Below are 27,663 nucleotides of genomic sequence, written 5' to 3'. Positions count from 1 at the left end.
AGTGTTTTTTGAACGCTATGTGCCAGGGTACTTTGCTAGTTGTGGAGGTGTTTTAAAGATATTCACAAGAGGCCGGGTGCGGTGGCTCACGCCTGTAATCCCAGCACTTTGGGAGGCCGAGGCGGGCGGATCACGAGGTCAGGAGTTAAAGACCGGCCTGGTCAACATACTGAAATCCTGTCTCTACTAAAAATACAAAAAATAAAATAAAATAATAAAATAAGCTGATGTGGTGGCAGGCGCCTGTAATCCCAGCTGCTCAGGAGGCTGAGACAGAAGAATCGCTTGAACCCGGGAGGCGGCAGTTGCAGTGAGCGGAGATCGCGCCACTGCACTCCAGACTGGGCGACATTGCGAGACTCCATCTCAAATAAAAACAGAACAAAACGAAAAGGAAAAGATATGCACAAGAAGCCACTTAACAAAAATATGGAGCCTGAGAGACAGACTGGTGTGAGCTGTGGTTGTGCCACTGCACTCAAGCCTGGGCAATAGAGTGAGACCCTGTCTCAAAAAAATAAAAATATGAAAGTACAAATCTGGAATTAAAAAGGGAAAGAACAGTTTCTGCAACTGGGTGGCAATTCTGGCTCTGGGTTCTGGGTACTCAAAGATGAAAGAGAAGCAAATGGAATGACTCTTGATTTGCTTGATTGAGGGCCAGCTCTGTGAAGGAAGCGATATGTGGTAAATAGTGTGGAAGAAAGTTTCCTTTCAACTCAAAACTGCTAAAATGCTCAGATTCTGCACTACTTGTGTGTTGCTTGTTTGCACTGGGTATCTGGCACTCCTGCATATGTAGCAAACCGAAATCTGAACTACCTGTCATTAATACAGAGAGTCAAATACATATATTTGGATGCGTCTAGGAGCACAAATTTGGAGGCACCTAGCTGTAGATTGATTACTGGTTTGTCAGTTGTTAGCTGAGAGACTTTAACCTATCCTAAATGTGTTTCCTCATTTGAAGAAGGAAAATGATAATCTATGCCTTGTTGGATTGCTGTGAGGAATAATTGAGATTTAGTGAAATACCTGCCGGATAAACGGCAGTAAATGCCAGACGAATATAAACTCATTTCTTGAAGGTCAACCAGATTAGTAGAGATTAGGACAGCATACATCATATTTGAACTATTTGCTCTTTAAAAGAGATTTTAGGCTAGGTTTGGTGGCTCACACCTCTAATCCCAGCACTTTGGGAGGCCGAGGAGGGCAGATCGCTTGAACCCAGGAATTCAAGATCAGCCTGGGCAATCTGGCGAAACTCCGTCTCTATAAAAAATACAAAAACCAGCCGGGCGTGGTGACGTGCGCCTGTAGTCCCAGCTACTTGGGAGGCGGAGGTGGGAGGGTGGCTTGAGCCCGGGGTGGAGGCTGCAGTGAGCCTAGGTCGTTGCTACCGCATTCCGGCCTGCGGGAGACAGAGACCCTGTTTCAATAAAATGAAATAAAATAGCTTTCACACGATTTCCACTTATCTTTACGACAAGCTTGTGCCCTAGCGTTAGTCATTTCTGAAAAGAAAACTGAGGGCCACCAGATTAGGTGGCTTGTTCACGTATTCTGTTCCCCTACTCCTTTCGAGTTTGAGTGGGGCTTCGCAGTTTTTCTGAATCCAGGTGAATTTTCGGAAACCCACGCGCTTTCGGCCTTTATTAATTAATTCATTCCCAAGCCAGGCTCGCCTGACCACACCTCGAGCGCCGGCCCAGGGCTCGCGGTCTTCGTGACAGCACCGCAGGTGTAGGTACTGCTTGTGGGAGAGCCCCACAGGAAATCCGGAGTATTGCGCATGCGTGCTGTCCAGAAGGTGCTTGAACTCTTGAGGCTTCCGTAGCGGGCGGGCGGAAGATGGCGGCGGCGGTTCTGGGACAGTTGGGTAAGGATTTCTTAGTGGTTATGAGACAGAAGGGACTGGAGGTGGAATCTGAATTGACGGCTTGTGTTGATATTGCAGGTGCGTTATGGAAACAGAGCCTGAGGAGCCAGGGGAAGCTCGCCTTTGGGTAAGTCTCTCGCTTCGGAGTTTCAGGAGGGCCCAAGGCATCTTGAATACTCTGCCAGTGGGTAACTGAGCGCCTGCGTGCCTAACTGTGCTGTAGGCTCTGGGGCTACTGAAGCGAATGAGACAGCCTGTGCCTCTACTTTGTCACTCTGTTTCTTCGCCACCTTATTGCATAAGCTTTGCAGGGATCAGGATTACCCATAACCCAAAGGCCATTGTAAATGCGTTTTCTGAACGTCTCCTGTGATCTTTCTGGACAAGGTTAGACTATTCTATCTCCATATGGACGCGTTCAACTTTTCAAGTTACCTCTCTGGTTACTTGCTTACGTGGGCAGGGATCGTGTTGTGGACAGCCCTGGTTTACGTCCTACCTGACGTTGTGTTTAGCGGTTTATATGCCTTAACTCATTCTCGTAACGTTCTACGAGTAGGTACTGCAATACCCGTTTTTCAGACAAGGAAATTGAAGCCCCCAAACGTAACATAACTTGCCTAAGGCCACTCAGTTGTTGGAAATTTTGAAGCTTTATACCAGAGCATTCTGTAACCTTAGGACAAAAGCATTCATTAAAGGTTAGGGTGAGTAGTCGCTGTGTTTCTCCCCAAAAATTAATTAAAAAAAAATCGGTATTTGAAAATTGGTTATCTGGTTGTAAATGTTCTGATCTATTTGTTATTGACTTTGGTTTAGGTCATAGTCTTTGCAGACGGATGAGTTGTATATGAATCTGCTTTTTAAATGTGAATTTGGAAAAGTTACTTGTTCTTAATAAGCTTCAGTTATCACTTTTATGATATGAGTATTATATTAGTACCTCTCAGATTTTTAAAAATTTAAAGATTTTTATTTATTTATTTTTTAGATAAGATCTTGCCATGTTGCCCAGGCTGGTCTCAAACCTAAGGGCTGACAATCCTCTTGCGTCAGCACTCCGGAGGTGCTGGAATTACAAGCACATGCCATGCGTGTAGCTCTAGTAGATTTTTAAAATGAAGTTCAAACAAGATAATGCATATGAAGTATTTAGTATGTTTGTGGCACGTGGTAATCCCACTCTGAATTCTAGTTGCCATTAATGTTTTTATTATTATAAATTATTACTGCGTTCCCAATTATATTTAACCTTTTTCTAAGTTCTTGGGTCCCAGGGGGATGAAGAGGTGGGCTAAAGAAGCAAATAGGAAACACTAGCTCTTAGGATTTGTCTGTAATCTTCCTAGGTAATCTTCTGTCACTCTCCCCCCAACCATGCTGATTTACTTACTTTTTCGGAATATACTGTGCACTTACTTGCTTCTTGGCTTTTCCTCCTATGCCCTTACATCTTGTCTATAACAGCAGTCCTACCCATTATTCATACCTCTGTTTAGATGTTTTTCCCTTCAGGAAGTTTTCTCTGGTCTCTCTAAAACTGAAAGAAATTAATTTTTCCTTCCTTTTTTAGCATGTGTGCCTTCTATGATGGCTTCATGTATATGTGTCTGTGCCCTTTACTAGCTTGTGTATCTTGTGTATCTTGGAGAGGTAGGGACATTTATTTATTGTTGAGCTCCAGCATAAAGTCTTACACAAGGTAAATATTTTGATGTTGATTTGAATTGTCTTGCACCAACTTGTATTAAGAAACTCTCAGCAAGAAACTTAAGCAGTTTGCCTTTAGTCTTTTCCTCTATATCATGATACAAGAGTGTTGGATTTTACTAGATAATCTCTAAGGCTATTTGCAATTCTGAAATTATTACATAATTTTGTGAATCCTTCCTTTGGATTTTCTAGTGGGGAAAATGACCATAAGAAAACGAAGTAGAAAGGTACAAATAATGTTCCTGATAACCATGTAAAATCTTAGCATATAATCCGATTCAGTGATTAGAAACTTTTTTTTCTTTTTTTTGGAGACAGAGTCTTGCTCTGTGCCCAGGCTGAAGTGCAGTGCTGTGATCATAGCTCACTGCAGCCTCAAACTCCTGGGCTCCCATCTCAGCTTCCTGAGTAGCTAGAACTACAGGTGCATGCCACCACACCTGGCTAATTTTTTAGGGTCTTGCTGTAGCTCAGGCTTAATCTCCAACTCCTGGGCTCAAGTGATCCTCCTGCCTTGGCCTCCCAAAGGTAGGGATTACAGGCATGAGGCACCTGGCCAGTGATTGGAAACTTAATTGCATATAGGCCCCAGACTAGAAATAAACTAAGGAAAGTTGTCTATGTAAAATGAGAGAGTAGGAGGGCCTGTGGCAGTGAGTAGAGTGTGTTCCTTATCTAAAAATATTGAATTAGGTTAAGAAAAGTGCTGCTGACCAAATAAAACATTTCTGCAGGATATATATACACATATATATATACTTTTCAAAAAAAATTTTTTTTTTTTTTTAAAGTCAACGTCTTGCTGTGTCACCCAGGCTGGAGTGTGGTGTCATGATCATAGCTCACTGCAGCCTCAATTCAAGCCATCTTCCCACCTCAGCCTCCCAAGTAGCTGGGATCACAGGCGTGCGCCACTACACCTATTTTTTTTTGAGTTTTAGTGGAGACGAAGTCCTGTTTTATTGCCTGGCTGGTCTGAAACTCCTGGGCTCAAATTACCTCCCACCTCATTCTCCCAAAGTGCTGGGATTACTCTAGGCTGTATTTGTTAGCTGACTGACAGTTTTCAGTTTTTGAATTCCAAGCCTCCTATTTTACTGATGCATATATTTGAGAAGTTTTGTGACTTACTGAAGGTTACATAGTTAAATGTCAAAGTGAGGATCTGAAAATATTTTCTGGGAATACAGGTGCACACCACCACACCTGGCTAAGTTTTGTATTTTTAGTAGAGTTGGGGTTTTACCATGTTGGCTAAGCTGGTCTCAAACTCCCGGACTCAAATGGTCCACCGCCTCGGCCTCCCAAAGTGCTGGGATTACAGGCATGAGCCACCGCGCCCAGCCAAAAAAAAAAAAAAAAATTTCTTTAAGAGACAGAGTCTCACTGTGTTGTACAGGCTGGTCTCAAACTCTTGGGCTCAAGTGATCTTCCCACCTCAGGCTCCCGAGTCTCTGGGATTACAGGTGTGAGCTGCCATGTCCAGCTGTACCACCCTTTAGATGGGGCATAGCCTCTTAAGCTTTCCTCAGTTTCCAACTGTGTGTAAAATTTTGGCATAGTTATTTACACTCAGTCCTCTTACCTGTCTCTGTATTCTTTCATTGATTCTACAAATATGTATTTAGTGCCTGCTCTGAGCTGGGAACTATTCTAGCACTGAGGATTTTGCAGGGAACAGGAACAGACAATAATCCCTTGCCATTATGGAGTGTACAATATAGTAAGGGGGGCAAATAAGCAAAATAAGTAAAATATAGAGTATATTTGATAGTGACATCTGCTTACGAGAAAATAAAAGCAGAGATTGGGAATAAGAAGTATGTGTATTTGAGAGAGGAACTTGTAGTTTTAGATAGGGAAGACTTCGCTAAAAGATAGTATTTGAGTAAAGATTTGAAGAAAATGAGGAAGCATGCTGTGCTAATATCTGAGCAAACAGCATTCTGTACAGATTGAACAGTAAGTGCAACAGCTCCAAGGAACCACACCTGATGTTGTCAGGAACAATGACGAAAAGGAGAGGGACAGTGATAGGAGATGAGGTCAGAGAGGAAGGGGGAGTCATCAATCGTATAGAGCCTTAGTATTTTTTGTAAATACTTTGGCTTTTATTCTGAGCAAGATGGGAAATTATTGTAAGGTTTTGAGCATTGGGGTAATATCTGATTTATGTTTATGAGTGGTTCTTTCTGGCTGCTGTGTTGAGAAAAGATTGGGGTGGGGATGGGGAGCAAGGATGGAAGCAGAGACCATTGGATATTTCAGGTATGAGATTATGGTGGCTTGGATTAGAGTGGCCGTGAAGGTAAGTGAATGGTTGGATTCTGGCAGTATGTTAACCACAGCTGACAGAGCTTGTGGATGCATTGGATGTGAGGTGTGAGAAAGAAGGGTGACACCAAAGTTTATGACCTGAGCAACTGGAAGGGTAGAGTTAACCGTTTACTGAGCTAGGAAGACTTCCAGGGGAGCAAGTTTGGGGAGAATATTAGTAGCTCAGTTTTGGGTTTGTTAAATCTGAGCTGTTCAGTAAGCATCCAAGTAGAGATATGAGTAGGCAATTGGGTATATGAGTTTATAGAGTGCAAGGAATGGATGTAAATTTGGGAGTCATCAATCCATGGATAATATTTAAAGCTGCAAAGCTGGTTGACTTCACCAAAGGAGGGAGTGTAGATAGAAAGAGTCCAAGGATTAGTTCCTGCCTGAGGCAGCCAACATTTACAGACCAGGGAGGGAGACAAGGAAACAACAAAGGAGACTGTGGGGGAGTAGCCAGAGATGGGAGAAGAAAACCCCAAGTGTCATGGAACCCAACTCAAGAAAGCATCTCAAGGAAGAGCAAGTGACCAGAGATACTTAGGTCACTCTCAGATGAGAACTGATAATTAGAATTAGAATTAGAATTTGTCTGTATTTTCTATTTTAAGGTTGCTTCATTTTGTTTTAATTGAGTGTTATTCCAGCAATTGGCCAGGAGAGGGCACATAGGAACTTTTGATTTAATATTCTGTACTTCTAAATTAAGTACCCCATTTGGAATAATACTTTAATTTAATTTGATTATGGTAGTTTGGTCTTTGCTTGATAATTCAGTTTATGAGTTATTTGAGTCCTGAAAGTATTGTAAGAATTCAGAAAGCTTTGACATTATTAATTCATGGTATGCTTAATTTATGAAGCAACATATTTAGTTCACCAAATATGTATCGAAGATTTGAAGAGTGCAAGGTGCTGTGCTTGATGGGCACAGCAGGTATGGGCCTGACTCAGATATCTTTCGGATTGGTTTGTAGCAAAGGGGTTCATGTTTTTGTCATGCTGTTGGTGATGAGATGAGTGATAGAATTAAGGTTAGGAGAGGCCCTATGGATGATGTAGTCCAATTCCTCTTTTCACAGACAAAGAAACCAAGGTCCAAAGAGGTGACAAACATAGTTTACCCTACTCACTAATTACAACTACATAAAAACATAAACGTTTATGATTATAAACTTGAGAAGAAACTTTGAAATTGTGTATTTAAAGCTTACAGTTCACAGGACTGATTTGGGGAGTGGGGACAGGAGAGATTAACTGTTCAAAGGGCCTAACTTTGTTTTATTTTTTATACCCTTTAAAAAAAAAAACACGGGCATGGTGGCTCACACCTGTAATGCTAGCATTTTGGTAGGCTGAGATGGGTGGATCACCTGAGGTCAGAAGTACAAGACCAGCCTGGCCAACATGGTGAAACCCCATCTCTACTAAAAATACAAAAATTAGCTGGGTGTGGTGGTGCGCCCCTGTAATCCCAGCTACGCTGGATGCTGAGGCAGGAGAATCGTTTGAACCCAGGAGGTGGAGGTTGCAGTGAGCTGAGATCGCACCGTTGCACTCCAGCCTGGGTGACGGGAGTGAAATTCTGTCTCAAAATAAACAAATAAAACAGAGGCAAGGTCTTGCTGTGTTGCCCAGGCTGGTTTTGAACTGGCCTCAAACAGTCCTCCTACCATGGCCTCCCAAGGTGCTGGCATTGCAGGCATGAGCCACCATACTTGGCCAAAGGGCCTAATTTAAAAAATAACACTAGCCATCAATGTTTATCGTGGGTTAGACATTGTAGGATGCACTATATTAATTATTAATCCATCAATAATATTAAGTAGGTATTATTCTTCTCATTCTACAAGTAATAATATCTAAAGTTTATTGAGCCCTTTTAAGTGTCAGGTTAAGTATTTTACTTACATTTGAGCTTCTTAAGAAGGCTATGAGGTAATTATTATTACTCTATTTACTGATGGGAAAACTGAGACCCAGAAAGTTATGTGACTTCCTGAAGGCCATTCACCTAGTAAATTAGAGTTAGGATTTAGACCCAGGTCTGCTTGACTCTGTAGCCTCAGCTGTCACCACCTGGCTTATATTTCATTAGCAAAATACACCTTCATACATCATGTATCCTAATTTTGTGCTTTTCAGTTAAGACATTGGAACCTAAATGTGGAAGGCAAAGGTACAGATTTTGTTAGGTATTTTGATGGCACTAATCTTGATATTAGGATAGGAGATAGTGAACTTGGGGTAAATATAATACACTAGAAAAATAGATTTGTTTGAGTCTTTGGTCTAAATGGCTTGAAGACTAAAAACAAAGGTTTCGTTTGCCAAGTAAATCTTCCAAATTGCATATTTGTATGAGAATATGCCAATATACAACCACTTTGAGTGTATAAGTCTGAGTTAAATGTTTACTCAGTATCCACGTACCAGACATTGTTCTTGGTGCTAGAATACGAAGAAAGTCAGACTTGCCCTTTAAATGCACAACATCTGTGCACTTAGTACAGTAACTCATTCTGTTGTAGCCACTTATGATAGTACAGTGGTCCAAGTCATTGCTGTATGACCGGCAAGAACAAAGTATTAAGACAACGCAAGAATCATGATCAGAGAATGGATTAGGTGATGTTTCACATTGAGGTGACATTTGAGCTAAAACTAAAAACAGGATAAGCATTTCATTCAGGAGATAATAAGGCAGGAGAAAACAATTTGAGTAAAGGCTTGTTCAGAGAACAATGAACATCTGTGTGGCTAGGCCATAAGGGCAGGTTGGGTCTAGATTACGAAAGGCCTTCCATGTCTTACTAAAGAGTTTGGACTTCCTGTTGTGGGCAGTAGGGAAATACCAAAGTTTGCTGTGTTAACTTTTTATTTGGATATGCCCAGACATATGCAAAAGTAGACAGTCTGATAAACCTCCATGTGTCTGTCACCCAACTTCAACACTTACTACTTATGGCCAATCTTATTTATAACCTGTACTCTCCCTCATCATATTTTGAAACACTCCCCCCACTGTATCTTTTTCATAAATGTTTCACTATTATCTCATTAAAAAGCATTAAATATTCATTTGATATTTAAACTTCCAATGGCTTCATAACTGTCATACTTTTTAAATTATAATAGTTCACATATTGAAACTAATTGGTATTTTTGTTAAATCTCTTACTCTGTGAGTTTTTTATTCAACCCTCTCTTTTTTTCCTTGTAATTTATTTGTTGGAGACAATTGGTTGTTTTGTAGTGTTTTCCATACCTTGGATTTTACCGAGTGCATCCCCATGATATTACATAACATGTTCTCTTTTCTCTGTTTCCTATACTGAATCTAGGGGCTTGAGCCCCCAGTTTCATTTTGGGCAGGAAAGACTACTTTGTGAATGGTGGGTGGTGTGTTCTTCCATCAGGAGGCACATAACACCTCCTTTATCCATTAGTTTATTAAGGATTACAAGATGATGCTATTATAATTTGCTATTCCTTCATTACTGACTTTATACAAATCAAACTTTTTCTCATCTACTACTTGGCAACTTAATGGTGCAGTTTGTATAGGAAAGACAGGATAAGTCCTGTCTTTTTCTTCATTCACCAGTTTTTAAAATAACAAGTTGGCTCGCTAGCATCTTCTAATGGTAACTAATTTGTATTTTTCCTGGTTTTATTATGAACTTATGGCTTTAAACATATTTCATGTTTAAAGGACAATAACTACTATAGTTATTGTCCTCATTAATGCTTGGCTTGTTTTGACTTGTTGGGCATCCACAAGTTGGCTCCTGAGTGCCTTTGAGATGACCTTGGTAATCTTTGATGGCTTCTTTGCTTTCTGATACGACAAGATGTTCTAGGCTGATTTGGTATGTTATCTGCTTGAGATCTGCAGTCAGCCATTTCTCCCAGAAGTTTTGGTTTTCTTCAATAGGAAATGATATTTCAAGACCGTAATCTGGGAAGTAGGGGTGCTAATTGCTACTAGATTGATCATTGCTTCTACACCTTTTCAGTGGAGAGATCTAGTACTTACTGGATTTTGGCTGAACCTCTTCTGCTTGTTTCCATACCAAGAATCCCAGTACTCAGTGACACTGAAAAAAAAAGGATAGCATTAGAATATTACATAATTATTCATTTGCTTATTTCAACAGAGGTTTTTAAGCTGGAGGATGACATGAGTAGCTCTGAATTATAGAAGGGTAACTCATTTGGTACTCAAGCAGAGAAAAATGGATTGGAACTGGGCAAATTGATGGAAGAGAAATCAATCTAGAGGCTATTGCTATATAGGATGGTGGCAATTAGAATGGAGAAGAGGTAAAGCATTTGAGAACGATTTCAGGGGAAGCATCTGTAAGACTTGGTAACTAGCTTTGGCAGGATGAAAATCATTGGGAAGTCGAAGATAAACTAGCACACCATTCAAGAATGATTTTATTTAGTGATATAGGGGAGTAGCAGATGCTGGGGAAGATGGGAGAGGGAGAATGACTAGTTGTATATTATTAAAGCAATTGAAGTGTGGGGGAAGAGGTCAAGGAATAGTGAATTTGGGATCTTCATCAAGTCTCAGCCCATTAGTTTAGCATTCAAAGACAACCACTCTAGCCTCAGTGACCTTACCAATATTTTCCAATACTTAACAAATTCTCTGACTCAGTCAGACCTCCTCTTATTTCCCAACTCTGTACCTCTGCATAGATGATGTATGTCGTTGCCCCATTCCTCTGATAATTAGTGTATTAGTCCATTTCACACTGCTATAAAGATACTACCTGAGACTGGATAACTCATAAACAAAAGACATTTAATTGACTCACAGTTCCGCATGGCTGGGGATGCCTCAGGAGACTTAGAATCACGGGGGAAGGTGAAGGGGAAGCAGATAACTTTTTCATAAGGCAGCAGGAGAGAGAGGGAGTGCAGGGAAATTGCCACTTTTAAACCATTAGATCTCATGAGAACTCCCTCACTTTCACGAGAACAGCATGGAGGAATCTGCCCAGCGATCCAATTACCTCCCACCAGGTCCCTCCCTCAACATGTATGGATTACAATTGAAGATGAGATTTGGGTGGGACACGGAGCCAAGCCGTATCGATAAGGATGTTCAAGATTCACCTGAAGTCACCTCTGAAATCCTCTGCTGTTTACTATATTTTAGTTATGTGATTTCATATTGTCTTCTAATTGTTTTGTACATTTGTCTTAGTTACTCAACAAAGTTGGGCAATCTTACAGGTCAGGTCAGAGAGCTCATTATGTCTTCTCTAAATCTTTCTTAGGAGTGGGTGACTTATAGAAGACAGTGTTATTGGCCAGTCCGGGCAAGAAATCTTGGGTTAATATCTATTAACGGTTTGACTTATGTGCGTTTACTTTCTCTCTTGTTAGCCTCTGTAACTGGCTCTTTGTTGTCTTTAAAAGTAGTCTCTATTAATGAATACCTCTAGAATATTTCCACTTGTGATCCTTAAATTGTTTTCATCAAAATGGAGCTGATATGGTTCAAAAGGTATGTAAACTCTACAAAAAGGTCCCCTAAGTGTCTGTTGTTTTATAGGCTTCTTTCATTTCAGTGTTTTACCTCAATCGTGTATCCACACAAGTGCTTCTCTTGACATTTCTCGAAAATGGGAGAAGAAGAATAAAATTGTCTATCCCCCGCAACTGCCTGGAGAACCTCGGAGACCAGCAGTAAGTTCGTGGGTAGAACTAATCTCTTAAATCTGGTAATGCTCTTACTCTTAAGTGATTAAGTAATGATTTAATCTTAAGTGAATAAGTAATGATTTATTATTCTGTCTTAAAAAAATTATACAACCATTTGCTCTGATTGACACAGATGTACTAGATTTATCACTTTGATAGTGGAAAAGGATTGTTATTCTTTACTTATTTGTCTTTACTTAACTTCCTGTATTAGGGACCTTAACTCTAAAACTAAGCTCATAGTGTAAGACATACTGATTTTTGACTCTGAGAGGCTTGCTGAGGAGCTCTTAATGATGGAGCATATGGAGTTGGCAAGAATGACTTAAACTATTGGCCAATGTTTAAATTGTGTATATGATTTTCCAGTGTTATGTATTTGAATATAGACACACTGTTTTTTGCTTGTTTGTTTTGCAATTTGAACCTAAAGTTTGAACTTAATCATTGGGTTCCTACTGGAGATTAATCTTATCGTTATCTGCACAGAATAAACAAATAACTTTTCAACTTTCATATTTTGTCATGACATCACGACTTGAAAGATTTGTCAGTCTAGGCTATTAAGTATTAACTCCATTTTGTTAGTTTTATTTTATTTTATTTTATTATTTTTGAGACAAAGTGTTGCTCTGTCGCCCAGCTGGAGTGCAATGGCATGATATTGACTCACTGCAACCTCCACCTCCCAGGTTCAAGTGATTCTCCTGCCTCAGCCTCTGGAGTAGCTGGGATTACAGGCGCCTGCCACGACCCCCGGCTAATTTTTGTATTTTTCATAGAGACGGGGTTTTGCCATGTTAGCCAGGCTGGTCTCCATTTTGTAATTAACCAAAATTTACTAAATGAAATGTTACATAATTGCACAAATATCATAAATAAAAAATTTTCTGTAACTAATGAACTTTTTTTGCTTCTTACCTGAGCTCTTTGGAATCAGTTATTAATTGGAAATAAATTATAACAGTATTTGTCAAGTCCAGAATCTAACAGCACAATTTTGTTGTGTGTTTGTTTTATATCTTTAAATACTAAAAAATGTACTTTAGGATATATCCCAAGTGGCAAAACGCAAATAGTTGGTAGTATGTCATCTGCTTAACTCTAGCAAATGATGAACACTATCAGTTCAGTAATTTGTTGTGTGTAGTATTTAATGAAACTATTCTGATTAACTTTTTTGTATCGTTTATCCTTCTTATACAAGTGCCTGTGGGAAGACATTTGATTCGATTTGATATAAGTACTTTGGAAAATCTTAATTTCTCTATTTTGCACAGATTTTGTTTCAGTAATCCTTTGGGGGATAAATTATGACATTTGGGAAATATGAACATTTTCTTTTTTTTTTGTTTTTGTTTTTTTTGAGACGGAGTCTCGCTCTGTCGCCCAGGCTGGAGTGCAGTGGCCGGATCTCAGCTCACTGCAAGCTCTGCCTCCCGGGTTCACGCCATTCTCCTGCCTCAGCCTCCCGAGTAGCTGGGACTACAGGCGCCTGCCACCTCACCCGGCTAGTTTTTTGTATTTTTCAGTAGAGACGGGGTTTCACCGTGTTAGCCAGGATGGTCTCGATCTCCTGACCTCGTGATCCACCCGTCTCAGCCTCCCAAAGTGCTGGGATTACAGGCTTGAGCCACCGCACCCGGCCTCATTTTCTGACTTTAAATAGTGTTTAGTAATTTAATATTGGTATATCAGTTGTACCTTTTATGACTGGGAATGCCGATACCCTTCATAAATACCTAACTTACCAGGAATAATTTATTCACTGGCCATATAGTTCATAATACTGTGCTATAATGTACAATGTCTCTTAGAATTTCCATTCTGCCAGCTGCAACCATTATTAAAATCAGTTTTATCTCTAGCTGAAAAGAGGGCCAGGTAATATCTACCATTCTACCTAAGTCTGATCTTTTGCATTAGAATATATAGTCAATAAATAATAGTGGATGGGATAGCAAACAAACCCCGTAGCAGTAAATTAAAATGAATGTTACCAATATAGAGTTGTTTTAGGCTAGTCCTCATATTTTTAAGACTAACTTTGTAGTTTAGCTAGCACCAATTTCCAAAGAATATAGATTCTTATGTAGATTTTATCTTATATGGGGCTTCATATAAAGAAAATGAGCCAGAGAGAAATTAAAGGGCTTTCTTTATGATAGTCACACATTGTTAATTCGGGCTTCAGTTTACTTTTGCAGTGTCTTTGAAAAAAGCTATGTTAAATAAATGAAAAGTGTAACAAGACTGTGTCAAAACTCTTTGAGCTACCATTTCTTATTTTTCCTCTTTTTCTTTACTCCCCCAACAACCATTTCTATATGAGACATATTTTTAATTTATGAATTAGTCAACATGCTGATAATAATACATTAATGTGAATCGGAATCTCATAAAGCTCTAATAAGACTTTTTTTTTTTTTTTTTTTTTTTTTGAGACAAGATCTAGCTCTGTTGCCCAGCTGGAGTGCAGTAGCATGATCTCGGCTCGCTGCAGCCTCCACCTTCTGGGCTCAAGCGATTCTTGTGCCTCAGCCTCCCAAGTAGTTGGGGTTACAGGCGTGTGCCACCATGCCCAGCTAATTTTGTATTTTTAGTAGAGATGGGTTTTCTCTATGTGGTCCAGGCTGGTCTCAAACTCCTAGCATCAAGTGATCCACCCACCTTGGCCTCCCAAAGTGTTGGGATTACAGGTGTGAGCCACTGCAGCTGGCCTAGAACTTTTTTTTTGAGACAGAGTCTCACTCTGTTGCCCAGGCTAGAGTGCAGTTGTGCAATCATGGCTCACTATAGCCTTGACCTCCTGGGCTGAAGAGATCTTCCCACCTCAGCCTCCTGAGTAGCTGGGACCACAGGTACGTACCACCACTTCCGGCTGATTTTTGTATTTTTGGCAGAGATGAGTTTTTGTCATGTTGCCCAGGCTGGTCTCAAACTCCTGGGCTCAAGTGATCTGCCTGCCTCCGCCTCCCAAAGTGCTGGGATTACAGGCATGAGCCACAGCGCCTGGCCAGAACTTTTATTAGGTAACACTTTTTCCTCATTTGAATTATTATATGCATTTAAAAATAAATTGATTTATTTAAAAGTTATTAATTTAGACATTTTATAATTTAGACATACATTTATTTCGTTTGAATAACTATTTCACGTTTCTTATCCTCACTTTATCTAATTTGCTCTATAGGTCAGTTAATGGCAGAGATATATGACTAGGCCTTCCGACTTCCAACTTTGTTGCTTTATCTATTTGCTTGATACTTACGTACTGAGACTTTGTCTCGTTTTTCTTTAGAAAGTGCCCTTAGACATTTCACCTGCCCAAAGTAAATGCTGAGGTTTTTTTTTCAGTTTTGGAAGAGGATGATTGAGTAATTTTCGCCTTTCTTGTAAACACTTCATTCCTTTTTGCCATCCTCTGGTCAGGATTACAATTTTTTATATGTGTAAAATTTGAAGGTAATCATACAAAATTAAGGTTTAAAGGTATCCCACCACAAGAATGCACAAATTAAAGGGTCTTTTCTATATAAAAGATTTTGTTGAGTGGATTAATTTTTGCAGATTATTATTATCAGTCATGACAGTTCTTTCCCTGTCTCCCCAGGACACTTTATTGCTGAAAATGTAATTAGGCTATTGCTATAGTTTCAGGCTGTCTGCTTCTATTGCAGCTGAAATCTGCCACATATTAAAAGATGGCCACTTGAGAAAACTGCTCTTTCTAAGGCATTTGAAAATGTCCAGCAGGAGTCAGAATGTTAGAAAGTTTTGAGACCTCCTTGCTACAGTTTCCCATAACACATGTTTTCTAATTTTTTTTTTTTTAAGTGGCAGTTTGGTATAGTAGTGGAAAGAAAGTGGGTTTTAGAGTCAGTAGAGGAACTTTTGAAAGTAGATGTGCTAGACATTGTATCAGGTGTATTATACTTTCTCTGTTCTTTGAGTTCCAACTTTGTCTCTTGCAAACCTGTGGTCTTAAGTCACTTGATTTCTCTGATTTTCAGTTTATGTAAAATGTTTCATCTCTCAACTCATAGAGTTAGACTAAATGAAATAATGAGCGAAAAGTGCTTTTTGAACTATACATTGTAATTAAACAGGACATACCTACCACTTTAAATAGAAGATAATAAAAGCTAACATTTACTGAGAAGTTACCATGTGCCAGGCACTATAAAATGGTTTCTTGGAATAGGTTATTTTATTTCCCTCTAATTATCATTTTATTTATTTTACAGAAGAGGAAAATTAGAGAGAGGTTAAGTAGCTTGCTCAAAATTATGTAGCTAGTAAATGACGGAGTTAGGATTCAAATCCAGTCAGTCTGATTCTAGAACCTATGCTGTTGACCAAACACCTAGAATATTGGCTTTTCACATGAAAACACTTATTTTGTCCATTTTGCCATTTGTCTCCTCATTAATACTGAACTTTTTCTTCTTGTACTTTTTCTTTTGTTCTTTTATTCAGCTAAATGTTTTCAAGATACTTTAATTTAAATCTTTTAGTATTTCTTTGGATAGAAATGTTGCAAGTGATGACACAAACCAGCCATTGTATAGTTTCTATTTCTCCCTTAGTAATCTTTTAACATAGTGAGACTTTGGAAAAATACAACTTTATGTAGGGGGAAATAATCTTTAAATTCTTAGTAATGTTTCTATTTCTTATGGCAGCATTTTCTTTAGGCCTAGAAAGTAAAAACTTTAATAACAGTATATGTTACTGCCATTTTGTGATAAACCTGCTAAAATGTTCTTTCTGTCCTTTGTTTTCCTATTTGTAAGGAAATCTACCACTGTCGAAGACAAATAAAATATAGCAAAGACAAGATGTGGTATTTGGCAAAATTGGTAAGCTACAATGACTATTACCATATAATAATTTAGGAAAGAAGCTATGAGTTCCCCTCTCCAACCCTCACCCCAGGATTTGAAAAATAAAAATTGTGAGGAATATGATACAATTGGTAGGTAACCAAAAGAATGATTGTTCAGAGATGTATGGTTTTCCTTAATTTTCACCTTTTACTGAGAAACTAAATCACATTGGATAGATACTAAAAGGCATCAGGAGTTTGGCTATAACCAGAGAATCCAGGAAACCTACTTATTTATCTGTAAACTTGATTCAACCTGTTTTAAAACAGTTGGTTTTATGTTTTTTCCCCTAGGAAATGAAATTCATAGATGAGGGGAGACAGAAGCATCAGATGTGCATATAATACATTTATCCTATAGGAGAAGGAGATGCCTTGAATGCCTAGCGTAGTCGTTACCAACCTGTGGTCTCTGTCATGTTTGCTGTCCTTTAATGTTTTTGAAGCGATTACAGTCTCAGTTTTATGGTTAAAATGTTTGTTTCATTTTAGAGAATAGTATCTCCTCTCAAACTTGTATCATTTAGTATCATTTAGAGAATAGTATCTCCTCTCAAACTTGTTTTCTTCTCTTTTGCTTGGGTTCAATTCACTGATTTTAGAAGTTACTCAAATCATGTAAGGCTTTCATTGAAAAGGAAACATTGACTTTGTAAACTAATTTATTTTCTTTTGTCTCTCACCCTTTAATTCTAGATACGAGGAATGTCTATTGACCAGGCTTTGGCTCAGTTGGAATTCAGTGACAAAAAAGGGGCCAAAATAATTAAAGAGGTAAACTTACAAGTTTGGGTATGGTAGGGAATGGGGAACTGGGGAATGCAGCTGTTTTGCAATTATTAGTAAGCTTAGCCTAAATTATGAATACATTTTCTGTTGTAAATGCATACTCTATATAATACAGATTTAAGGTGCTCAGTTTATTAAATGTATGTATGCTTAGGAATGTTGTGTGCTTTAGGTGTTTATTTCCTGAGATGCTTTTATTTCCACCAGATATTTATCTGTTTTTACTGCTTATGATGTGATGAACCTTAATTTTTAATGATTTGGGGCTTGGTGCATATATGTGTATACATATACGTGTATACTTGTGTGCATGTATCTGTGTTTGTATATATATTCTTTATTTCTTGGAGCAAGGCTGAACTTCAAGGTATATTTTTTCAAAGATTTTTTTTTTTTTTCCTATAAAGGAGAATTTTTATAACTACATAATTTTGTAACTTAATGGAAAGAGCCCTGGACTGGAACTCAAGAGCCTTGGACTCTAGTATTTTCTCTGATCTTTTTCTTGTGACTGTGGGCAAGACACTTAACCAGTCAGTTTCTATTTTTCTCACCTAAACTATGTGGGATTGGATTAGATGGCTCCTAAAGATCCTTCCAACTCTAAATGTAGCTAATTCACTAGATATAAATGTGCTGACGGTAATTGTGGTGACTCATTCTAGGAACATGAATATTCTTTTTTTATTACATATATATTTTTCTTTTTCTTTTTTTTTTTTTTTGAGATGGAGTCTAGCTCTGTCGGACAGGCTGGAGTGCAGTGGCGCGGTCTCGACTCACTGCAATCTCCGCCTCCTGGGTTCAAGTGATTCTTCTGCCTCAGCCTCCCTAGTAGCTGGGACTATACATGTGCGCCACCATACCCAGGTAATACTTTTGTATTTTTAGCAGAGATGGGATTTCACCATGTTGGCCAGGCTGGTCTCGAACTCCTGACCTCAGGCGATGCGCCCACCTCGGCCTCCCAAAGTGCTGTGATTACAGGTGTGAGCCACTGCGTCCGGCCCATTTTTCTTTTTTAATAGTCTTGTTACAAAAAGTTGTATTGATTATTGTGCCTTACCATCTGGGGATATCAGCATTATTTTCTATATATTCAGTTAATTCTCACCAAAAGTCAGTTCATACCTTTCAGTTTAGTGGTAATAGTTAAATAGTTGAGATTGATAGATTCAGACTTCTAAAAGGTTCCTTTGTAATGCTATGATTTTGCTATATTTAATTCAATGCAGAATGCATTTACAAGTATTCATTGTGTACCCAGCCACGTACTACATTCTTTATCTTTTAAGGCATAAAATTTTGATCTGGTTTCTGTTATTTCTGACAATTGTCTTTTTTTTTTTTGAGACGGAGTCTTGCCCTGTCACCCAGGCTGAAGTACAGTGGCGAAATCTCGGCTCACTGTAACCTGCACCTCCTGGGTTCAAGTGATTCTCCTGCCTCAGCCTCCTGAGTAGCTGGGACTACAGATGTGCGCCACCACGCCTGGCTAATATTTTTGAATATTTAGTAGAGAAGGGATTTCACCATGTGGGCCAGGATGGTCTCCATCTCTTGACCTCATGATCTGCCCACCTCGGCCTCCCAAAGTGCTGGGATTACAGGGGAGAGCCACTGCGCCTGGCCCAATTGTCATATTTTTACAAAAATGTGTTCTTGTATTTTTACAAAAATGTGTTCTGGAGGAAGTTAATTCGATATCCATGGAGAGTAAATTTGATAACCTCTTCAAGGAAATTACTATATCAAGTGTGATTTTCTCTACTTGTCTGATGTTAAAGGTTACTCTGCATCCAAAGTTTAAGAATTTTTATTTTATTCTAGTTTTTAATTAGATTATTGTTTTTTTGGAGGCAGAGTTTCACTCCATTGCCCAGGGCTGGAATATAGTGGCACGATCACAGCTCACTGCAGCTTTGACTTCCTGAGCTCAAGGGATTTTCGTCCTTCAGCTTCTCAAATAGCTGGAACTGCAGGTGTGCGCCACCACGTCCAGCAATTTTTTTACTTTTGTAGAGATGGGCTGGTCTCGATCTCCTGGCCTCAAGCGATCCTCCTGCCTCAGCCTCCCAAAGTGCTGGTATTATAGGCATGAGCCACCATCCCAGCTAAGACTTCTCAGTAAGATTAAGCTATTGAGTTTCATGAACTTTGTGTTTGTTTTTTAAGATAGGATCTCTGTTGCCCAGGCTGGAGTGCAGTGGTGCAATCTTGGCTCACTGCAACCTCCACCTCCTGGGTTCACGTGATCCTCCAGCCTCAGCCTTCCAAGTACCTGGGATTAGAGGTATGTACTACCACACCTGGCTGATTTTTGTATTTTTAGTAGAAACGGGGTTTTGACATGTTGGCCAGGCTGGTCCCAAACTCCTGGCCTCATGTGATCTGCCCATCTTGGCCTCCTGAAGTGCTGGGATCACGGAGGTGTGAGCCACCGCATCTGGCTTGGGAACTTTTTGACAAGTTTCTGACTCAGAGACGTAATGTTCCTTCCCAAGGGTACTGCCTACAAGCGCCGCTATCTCCTTTATAGCTTACACACGTCATTTAAAACTTAGTAGGATGGGCTGTGTTCTGTGCATTTACAATTCTTGGTCTAAGGAAGGAAAGCTCCCGTCTCCTTTGTACTCTTATCATTTGATATTCTCTTTTTAAAATTGACTATGGAAGCATGTGATAAACAGTCATAGTACAGAGATCATGAGAGATGAGAAACTTAATTCCATTTTACTTCAGGGTTAGCCAATTCAATGCTTTTCTTTTTCTTATTTAAGGTTCTCTTAGAAGCACAAGATATGGCAGTGAGAGACCACAATGTGGAATTCAGGTCCAATTTATATATAGGTAAGATTTTTAATATTCTTAGCATTAGAAAATGTCTTCCAGTAGTAATGCCATATTTTTTATCTAACAACAGTCTTTAATACCTAGCTCCTCAGGACTTGGTTTGTCAATGAAAATTGCTAGTAATGGCTTATTCTTCAGCCGTATGCATGTCAATTTTAATTTAGTGTAAATGACAATAACTGTACTGTTTTACCTGTTCTGTAATGAGATTGAGATCATAAAACCAATTGCTAATAATTATTAAATAATAGATAACAAGACTGGTACATAGAGTGGTACTTTAATTGTAATATTATAACAAATAGTGTAACACATTTTTAAAGTTGTTTGTCAACCAGAAGGAGGTAAAGAATCACAGGTGCATTTAAAAAATGTTTATTTATAATGTGCCAAGCCAGGTACCTAATCCATAAAGGTGTCCTGTAATTTAACCTTCCAACTATCAAAATGGAAGATCTGTTGAACTGTAAAAGCCAAGGGGCCTTAGAAGGCTCAGATGACCCAGATATGTTTGTTCCCTTGTTACTACATCCTGAAGCATTATCTCTGCTTTTACATGCTTGTTCCACATCAGATTAAATTAATGTAAGTTAAAATGCTTTGGGAAGCATGATGTTCTGTACAAATGTAAGGAATTGTTTTGCTGCAGACCTTCACACAGTTCTTTTCCGAGAAGGAGATTAATGTTTATTACAAAGCTCTCTTGCCTCCTCCCAGCACCATGGGAAAGTGGAGCAGTGGTTGGAGTTACTGTTTTTTTCTCACTACAGCAGCAATTACTCCTAACCTCAGCAGTTTTATAATCAAACAAAGATGATGTTGAAGCAAAATTTTCTCAATCTGCCACACCTACATATCTAAGGAGTATTTAGCTGAAAGCTATGTTAAATTCAAGATATGGGGAACAGCTACTCTCCAGATGGAGCAGAAAGGGCTGAATCATTACAGGGTGAATTAGTTGTATTTTATAATTTTTCAACAATTAGAGTGAAAAATGTTTATCTAAATTCTACTTTTTCACGTAGCCTCTGTGCTGGTTAGGTTAAAATCTCAGTTCAACTCACCTGGAATTGATGCTGGCCACCACACCTCCTGAAATTCAAATTAGTTGATCTTCAGTTGAAATGCTTTATTTGAAAGCTGAATCTTGTATAATTTTATTCTGATACATGCAGAGATGCAGAGGGAAATCAAAATGGCAACTCAGAAGATGCAGGGTCGTAGTAGTTAATCATAAGCATTTTCTTCTGGGAGCATTATGAATAAATAATGTTAGAGAGGGCTTGGAATCATTGGAAGTGATGAGGAGCAAGACCATTTGCTTAAAAACCTCTTGGTGATTTTTCCTGCTCTGACTCAGAATATCAAATCAAATTTAATTAATTTTATGCAGTTTCACAGGAATATGAGATTCTTAGCTGATAGACTTTCTAATGAACTTCAGATACAAATGAAATACGATTTGTCTTTAAGCCTTTTTCAATAACCGTCTTTAAATCCTTTTCAATAATTGTAGTAAAGAGAGATAGGATAAAGAGCTTAATCCTGTTGTTCCAAATGAAGGAGCAGGGTCCATTGTTGCCATTAAGCAAAAACATGCTTAACCAATCCTAGATAAATAGCCCTTTATTTTATCTTTATTTTTGGAGATGACTTGCTCTACCACTCAGGCTGGAGTCCATTGGTGTGATCACAGCTCACTGCAGCTTTGAACGCCTGGTCTCAAGTCATCCTCCTGCCTCAGCCTCCTGAGTAGCTGGGACTACAGGCACGTGCCAGCACACCTAGCTAATTTAAAATTTTTTTGTAGAGATAGAGGTCTCACTTAGATGCCTGTGCTGGTCTTGAACTCCTGGCTTCAAGCTGTCCTGCTGCCTCAGCCTCCCAAAGTGTTGGGGTTACAGGCATAAGCCACATTGTCTGACCCTTTAATCCAGAGTTCTTTTGCATATTTCTGCTGAAAAATCTCTGCCTTACCTGTATTCTCTTTTCATCTACTTCTGTGTTGATCACTTAAGTAGGGCTAATAAGTTTGGATTTATATTATGATTTTTAAAATTTTTCATTCACTAAGTATTTTGATGCGTAATTCCATAATCAAAAGAGATGAGTACCCTCAGGAAGAGTATGATGTGTCAGACATTTTATCTCTCTATTTGTCAAGCTTCTTAAGAATCATCTTGAGGTTGTTATTTAAAATACAGATTCCCAGGCCTTGGCACAGACCCGCTGGACTTGAAACCCCAGTGGAGAGGCCTGGGAAGCTGTTTATTTAATAAACAGCTTAATAATAATCAATAGTTTAATAAACTATTGATTCTTAACCATAAAATGTGGGAAACCAATTTATCTTACTGTGTTCTTAGAAAAGGCCTAGACATTTCATTCCATACACTTCTGTTAGAGTTTTGAAAGACTAGTTACTTATTGGCTACTATTTTGGTTCAGCAATGGTTCTTTCAGTACCCTGAAATAAGTATAGGCATTTTAAAGAAAGTAATTTTTTGATAGCATGTGTTCTCATTATATGGTAATTCTTTCAAATGCCTGTCATTGGTCTAAAGCTAATACCTGGTGTTGCATGACCATAGATTTAGGAAGTTCATTTCCCTTTCCAACTTATAACAATGACTAATGACACTGTGAATAGACCTTAACAAGTGGACATGGACTAATAAAATGTCTCTGCTTAGTGATTCATGGCATCTAAAGTGAATCACTTTAGGGAAAGTGATGACTGACCTTGTACATCAGTCTTATTGGCTAAGAGTGATGAAGGTGGGAGGGGAGGGCTTCTAATGTTACAATTTCAAGATTTGTATTTACCTAAATACTACTAATAGGAAATATTTGCTGTGTATATATACTTATTTATTTATGTATTTATTTATTTTGAGAGGGAGTCTCACTCTGTACCCAGGCTAGAGTGCAGTGGTGCAATCTCAGCCCACTGCAACCTCTGCCTCCAGGGTTCAAGCAGTTCTTGTGCCTCAGCCTCCCAAGTAGCTGGGACTACAGGCATGCGTCACCACACCCAGCTAATTTTTGTATTTTTAGTACAGATGAGGTTTCACTATGTTGGCCAGGCTGGTCTTGAACTCCTGACCTCAGGTGATCTACCCGCCTTGGCCTCCCAGGATGTTGGGATTACAGGCATGAGCCACTGCGCCTGGCCTGAAAATATTGGCAATATTTTAAATTCATTACACCTGTTGGGCATTATCTATAGAAAAACACAGGTTGTCTTCACTTTTGAGATATCTTAATGTATTCTTTCATTCAAAAAATATTTGAGTACTTTCTGTGTGCATACTATCCACATTAAATAGGTGATGTTATATCTTTTGTGTCATTTTAAAACATTTAACACTTGTAGTTCTTTGACAGTAGTATTTCTTTGGAAGAATGCATACAATGTTCTTCTGAATTATAGTAATACCATGTATACCATTAGTATTATATGTACTTGAAAAACTTTGAAACTTATTTCAGAATTTGATTAGATTTACCAGAGACCTCTGTATTGAAAAAATGAAATTAATTAGCAGATGATGTATTGCAAAATTATTTCTGTTCCTATGGATTGTGAACTTTTGGGGCAATACAAAAAGAGTATAAGTTTGGTTGATGAGGTGACTTTTGCAGATGCAACACAGATGCTTATAAAGACAGCATATGATTTGGGACCAAAAAGAGTAATACAGACAAATAGTATTGTTGGAGTAGACAAGAAAAGATCAATATGGGTTAGAATAGTTGTGGAGACTTTCTAGAAAAAATTGACATTTGAAGATAGGCATTTGGGAGTCTGGAGGAATGTCCAGGAGAAGAGGAGATTTTTAAAGGGGGGTAGCCATACATGCAGAGGTACATAGGTTTGAATAAGCAGTAATAGTGTAGTTCAATGAGGAGAGCAGTGTGAAGGAAGTAGAAGTTTGACCTCGAGTAGATAAAATGAGAAGGGTAGACTGGGCCTCTATTCCAGAGAACTGAACACGGCAGGCTGTGCATTTGGTTCAAACTATATCAAAGAGGTTTGGGTAAGAGATTTACATTATTAAGATGGTGTTTTAAAACTATTAACGATAAGCGGTAATTTTGAAATTGTTCTCTGTGGGGTGTCTAGGAGTGGGACCCTTGATATTTTGGTCACACTATATCCTTGGAGCCCAGGACAGAGTCTGGTACCCAGTAGGAACTCAAAAATGTTTGTTGAGTGAATGAATGGCACAGTTTTGGGTCTTCCTTGACCCATGTTTCAATAAGAACAGATCAGCATTATAGTGTTTTATACATCAGGCTTCTACATATTGTTTTATTTTACTTGAAATGGTTCCATATACAAAAGCAGTTTGAAACCCCTAAATATGGACTTAGTGGAGGAGAGTGGAGGAGAGGAACCAGAAAACAGTTTGGCAGCTATGCTCTAAGTCCCGATTTCATTTACACCTCAGGTGGCTGTGTTGGGTATTTCCATTACAGTGTATTAAAGAATCTTAGGATGTTTTAGAAAAATTAATGTTTTTGTTTTGACATAAAGAAATGATGGCGTCATGGCTTTAAGATATGCAGGTGATCTTTTATGGCTTTAAGATGGAATCATGACTGACATTTAGCAGGCATTGAGCTTCTGCTTTTGTGCAGATCTCTGTAAGTTTGTGTTTTGGGGAGATAGAAGGGAAATGGGAGCCGATGTAGACCCTGATGGGATTGATCATTGTGATCTAGTGATCCACTGAATATTTGGAAATTGGTGCTCAAGCTGGATAGAGAAGTGATTTGGGATAGAAGCAGCTATCACATTTGTCAAATGCTCTTTAGAAGTTTTCTGGTCTCACTGTTCTTATTTGTAGGTTTCTGGTAGACATGTTGATCCAGGGGACGCACTGTGATGGTGTTTTCTTATAAAGTGATTTGTGTAATGCTGCTGTCTCTGGAAATTTGTAAACTCACTTTTTCAGTGCCCACTAAATGAAGTTAAAAAAAGGGCAGTAGGTCTTTCCCTATCTCACTTAGATCCTAGGCAGTTTTCACTTTCATTCTTGGCTTTCACTTTGGCAAAGCTAGCAGGCTTCTGCTGAAACCCACTTCACTAGAGGACGTTGTAGTTAGAGAGTTGTCAAGTGCATACTTTGGTATAGTCCCTATATTTATAAAGTTATGTCACAGTAGGTGTATATGAATGATGAGTGTTGAAATGGATAATTTAATATGTATTCTGTAGATTTTACCTTTTTAAAAGGCTTAGTAACTAAACAAGTAGCTGACTAAATACATTCAGAAAATTGTAGAAGGTGATTGGCTACTACTTTGAGTTACTGTGGGTGAACAGGTGAACAATTCTTCTTAAGTAATTTTTTCTTTTTTTTTGAGACGGAGTCTTGCACTGTTGCCCGGGCTGGTATGCAGTGGTGGATCTTGGCTCGCTGCAACCTCCGCCTCCTGGGTTCAAGCAATTCTCCTGCCTCATCCTCCTGAGTAGCTAGGATTACAGGTGCCCACCACCATACCTGGCTAATTTTTTGTATTTTTAATAGAGACGGGGTTTCACTACGTTGGCCAAGGTTGAACTCCTGACCTTGTGGTGATCTGTCCGCCTTGGCCTCCCAAAGTGCTGAGATTACAGGCGTGAGCCACCGTGCCTGGCCCTTACATACTATTTAAAAGATTTCTTTAAACTTTCAAGGTCAAATTTTGATATACAGAAGTGGGGAGGGGAGCTGAGGGGGCATTTGTGCCAGAGTTCCTAAAACTGGCTGTGAATCAGAATTTCTGGGGAGAGTTGTGGTATGCGTGTTTACCCAGGATGTAATTTCCAAGGCTCACCCCAAATATACTGAATTAGAATCTACAGAGGTGAAGTCTCAGCATCTGCATTTTAATTACATTCCCTAGGTTAGTCTGATGTGGCTTGTCAGAGAACCAGCATTTGGGAGCCATTGACTCCAGTGGCTTCTCATCACAATTAAAATAAAATAAAAAACTCCTTGCCAGAGCCTACAGCGCCCTGTGTAATCTTGACCTGGCTTTATCTCTAATCTCTTTCCCTTGTTTGTGCCCCTCTTCCCCTTGCTTACTATGCTTCAGCATGCTCGTCTTCTTTCTTTTCCTAAAACAAGCCAAGTACATTCCCACCATTGGGCCTTTGCACTTGCTTTTTCCTCTGCTTGGAATACCCTGCCCCTAGATATTCACATAGATGATTCATTCTGGTCTTAGATCAAATGTCTCTTTCTCAGGGATGCCTCTTGACACTACCAGTCTAAAGTCCCCTACACCCCACCATTATCTGTCATCTGGTTCTGATTTATTCACAGCACTTGTCACTAACTGAAATTATTTTATTTTACATTTTTCTTCTCCAGAATGTAAACTTCTTGGAGGCAGGGGCCTTGCCAGTCTTGTGCACTCTTACTTCTGCAACACTAGAAGAGTGCCTGGTCCTTAATGTTCAGGAGATGGTTGTTTTGAGACAAGCCTGCTATAGCCAACCAGTGAGCCCATGTAATCTCAGAATCCAGTCAAGGAAAGGACAGAAATTGCTCAGCTGATCAGGCTTGTGGATAACACTCATTTCCTGTAATTCTCTTTTTCTTCCCGTTTAGCTGAGTCTACCTCAGGACGAGGCCAGTGCCTGAAACGCATCCGCTACCATGGCAGAGGTTACTTTGGGATCATGGAGAGGGTTTATTGCCATTATTTTGTGAAGCTGGTGGAAGGGCCCCCACCTCCACCTGAGCCACCAAAGACAGCAGTTGACCATGCCAAAGAGTATATTCAGCAGCTTCGCAACCGGACCATCATTCACACTCTATGATGAGGAGATTCAGACTCCACAGTGTATATATTTTGCCATTTATTTTCTAAAAATAAACACAAATTGAAGACAAATGCTTTTTATGATTTCTCATTGAATTATTGAAACAGTGTATAACTGCTAGTTGTATATGAATATTTATAAGGCTTTGCCCATTTCTTTTGAGCCTCTGGGCATATTTGTATGCATTTGCAACTTGGGAAGGCAAGTCAGCTTTAAACATAGTAACAAACTATATTTCAAGAGGCTTTTTGAGTAACTTTGAAAGGGAATGTTAACTTTCCTACTAGTGTTCTGCAGGTGGCTGTTTTGATACTGGACTTGAGTAGTGTGTTATGAGGTAAGAAAATTGTTTTTATTTCACTTAATTTTCTCTTGGGAACATGGGAAGTTAGAGTGGCTGCATGTTGTTTCATTACAGTATTTTAGGGCTTTCAGTGGTACTGTTTTTCCTTTCACTGTTGGCACAGGTGAGTGAGTCAAGAATTATATTTTCCTTTACTGTTTTAGCAGTAACTTGAAACTACAGGAGTTTATTAGATATACGAATCTAAAACTCCAAAAACCTTTAACTTTGAAAATTTTCTTTTGGTTAAGTAAAGCTTGTTTTTATTTCTTCTTCCAACAGTGCTTTATATTGTTTGGATATCTTGTTTAGGATTGATTTATTTTTCAGGG

The 27,663-nt window shown here is 39.0% G+C and overlaps 1 protein-coding gene across 1 annotated transcript; it reads left to right on the top strand.

Annotated features, from left to right (window-relative positions):
* Positions 1-1,805: 1,805 nt before the first annotated feature.
* Positions 1,806-27,059, top strand: MRPL22 (mitochondrial ribosomal protein L22). Its single transcript, XM_008015112.3, has 7 exons — positions 1,806-1,882; positions 1,961-2,009; positions 11,506-11,623; positions 16,435-16,500; positions 17,223-17,300; positions 20,096-20,165; positions 26,774-27,059. Exons 1-7 carry the CDS (start codon positions 1,855-1,857, stop codon positions 26,983-26,985), a joined length of 621 nt encoding a protein of 206 aa, XP_008013303.1. The 5' UTR covers positions 1,806-1,854; the 3' UTR covers positions 26,986-27,059.
* Positions 27,060-27,663: the final 604 nt, after the last annotated feature.

The sequence above is a fragment of the Chlorocebus sabaeus genome, chromosome 23 (genome assembly GCF_047675955.1).
Source record: "Chlorocebus sabaeus isolate Y175 chromosome 23, mChlSab1.0.hap1, whole genome shotgun sequence".
NCBI classification, from domain to species: Eukaryota; Metazoa; Chordata; class Mammalia; order Primates; family Cercopithecidae; genus Chlorocebus; species Chlorocebus sabaeus.
Note: the sequence above shows the minus strand (reverse complement) of the source record. Positions and strands in the feature narration are given on the sequence as shown.

What these genes read in the sequence shown, in the direction of transcription:
- MRPL22 (XM_008015112.3), top strand. Translation starts at nt 1,855, where the DNA reads ATGGCGGCGGCGGTTCTGGGACAGTTGG. An exon ending in GAGAACCTCGGAGACCAGCA is followed by an intron (nt 11,624 to 16,434) that starts GTAAGTTCGTGG and finishes CCTATTTGTAAG; the next exon opens with GAAATCTACCACTGTCGAAG. An exon ending in TGTGGTATTTGGCAAAATTG is followed by an intron (nt 16,501 to 17,222) that starts GTAAGCTACAAT and finishes CTTTAATTCTAG; the next exon opens with ATACGAGGAATGTCTATTGA.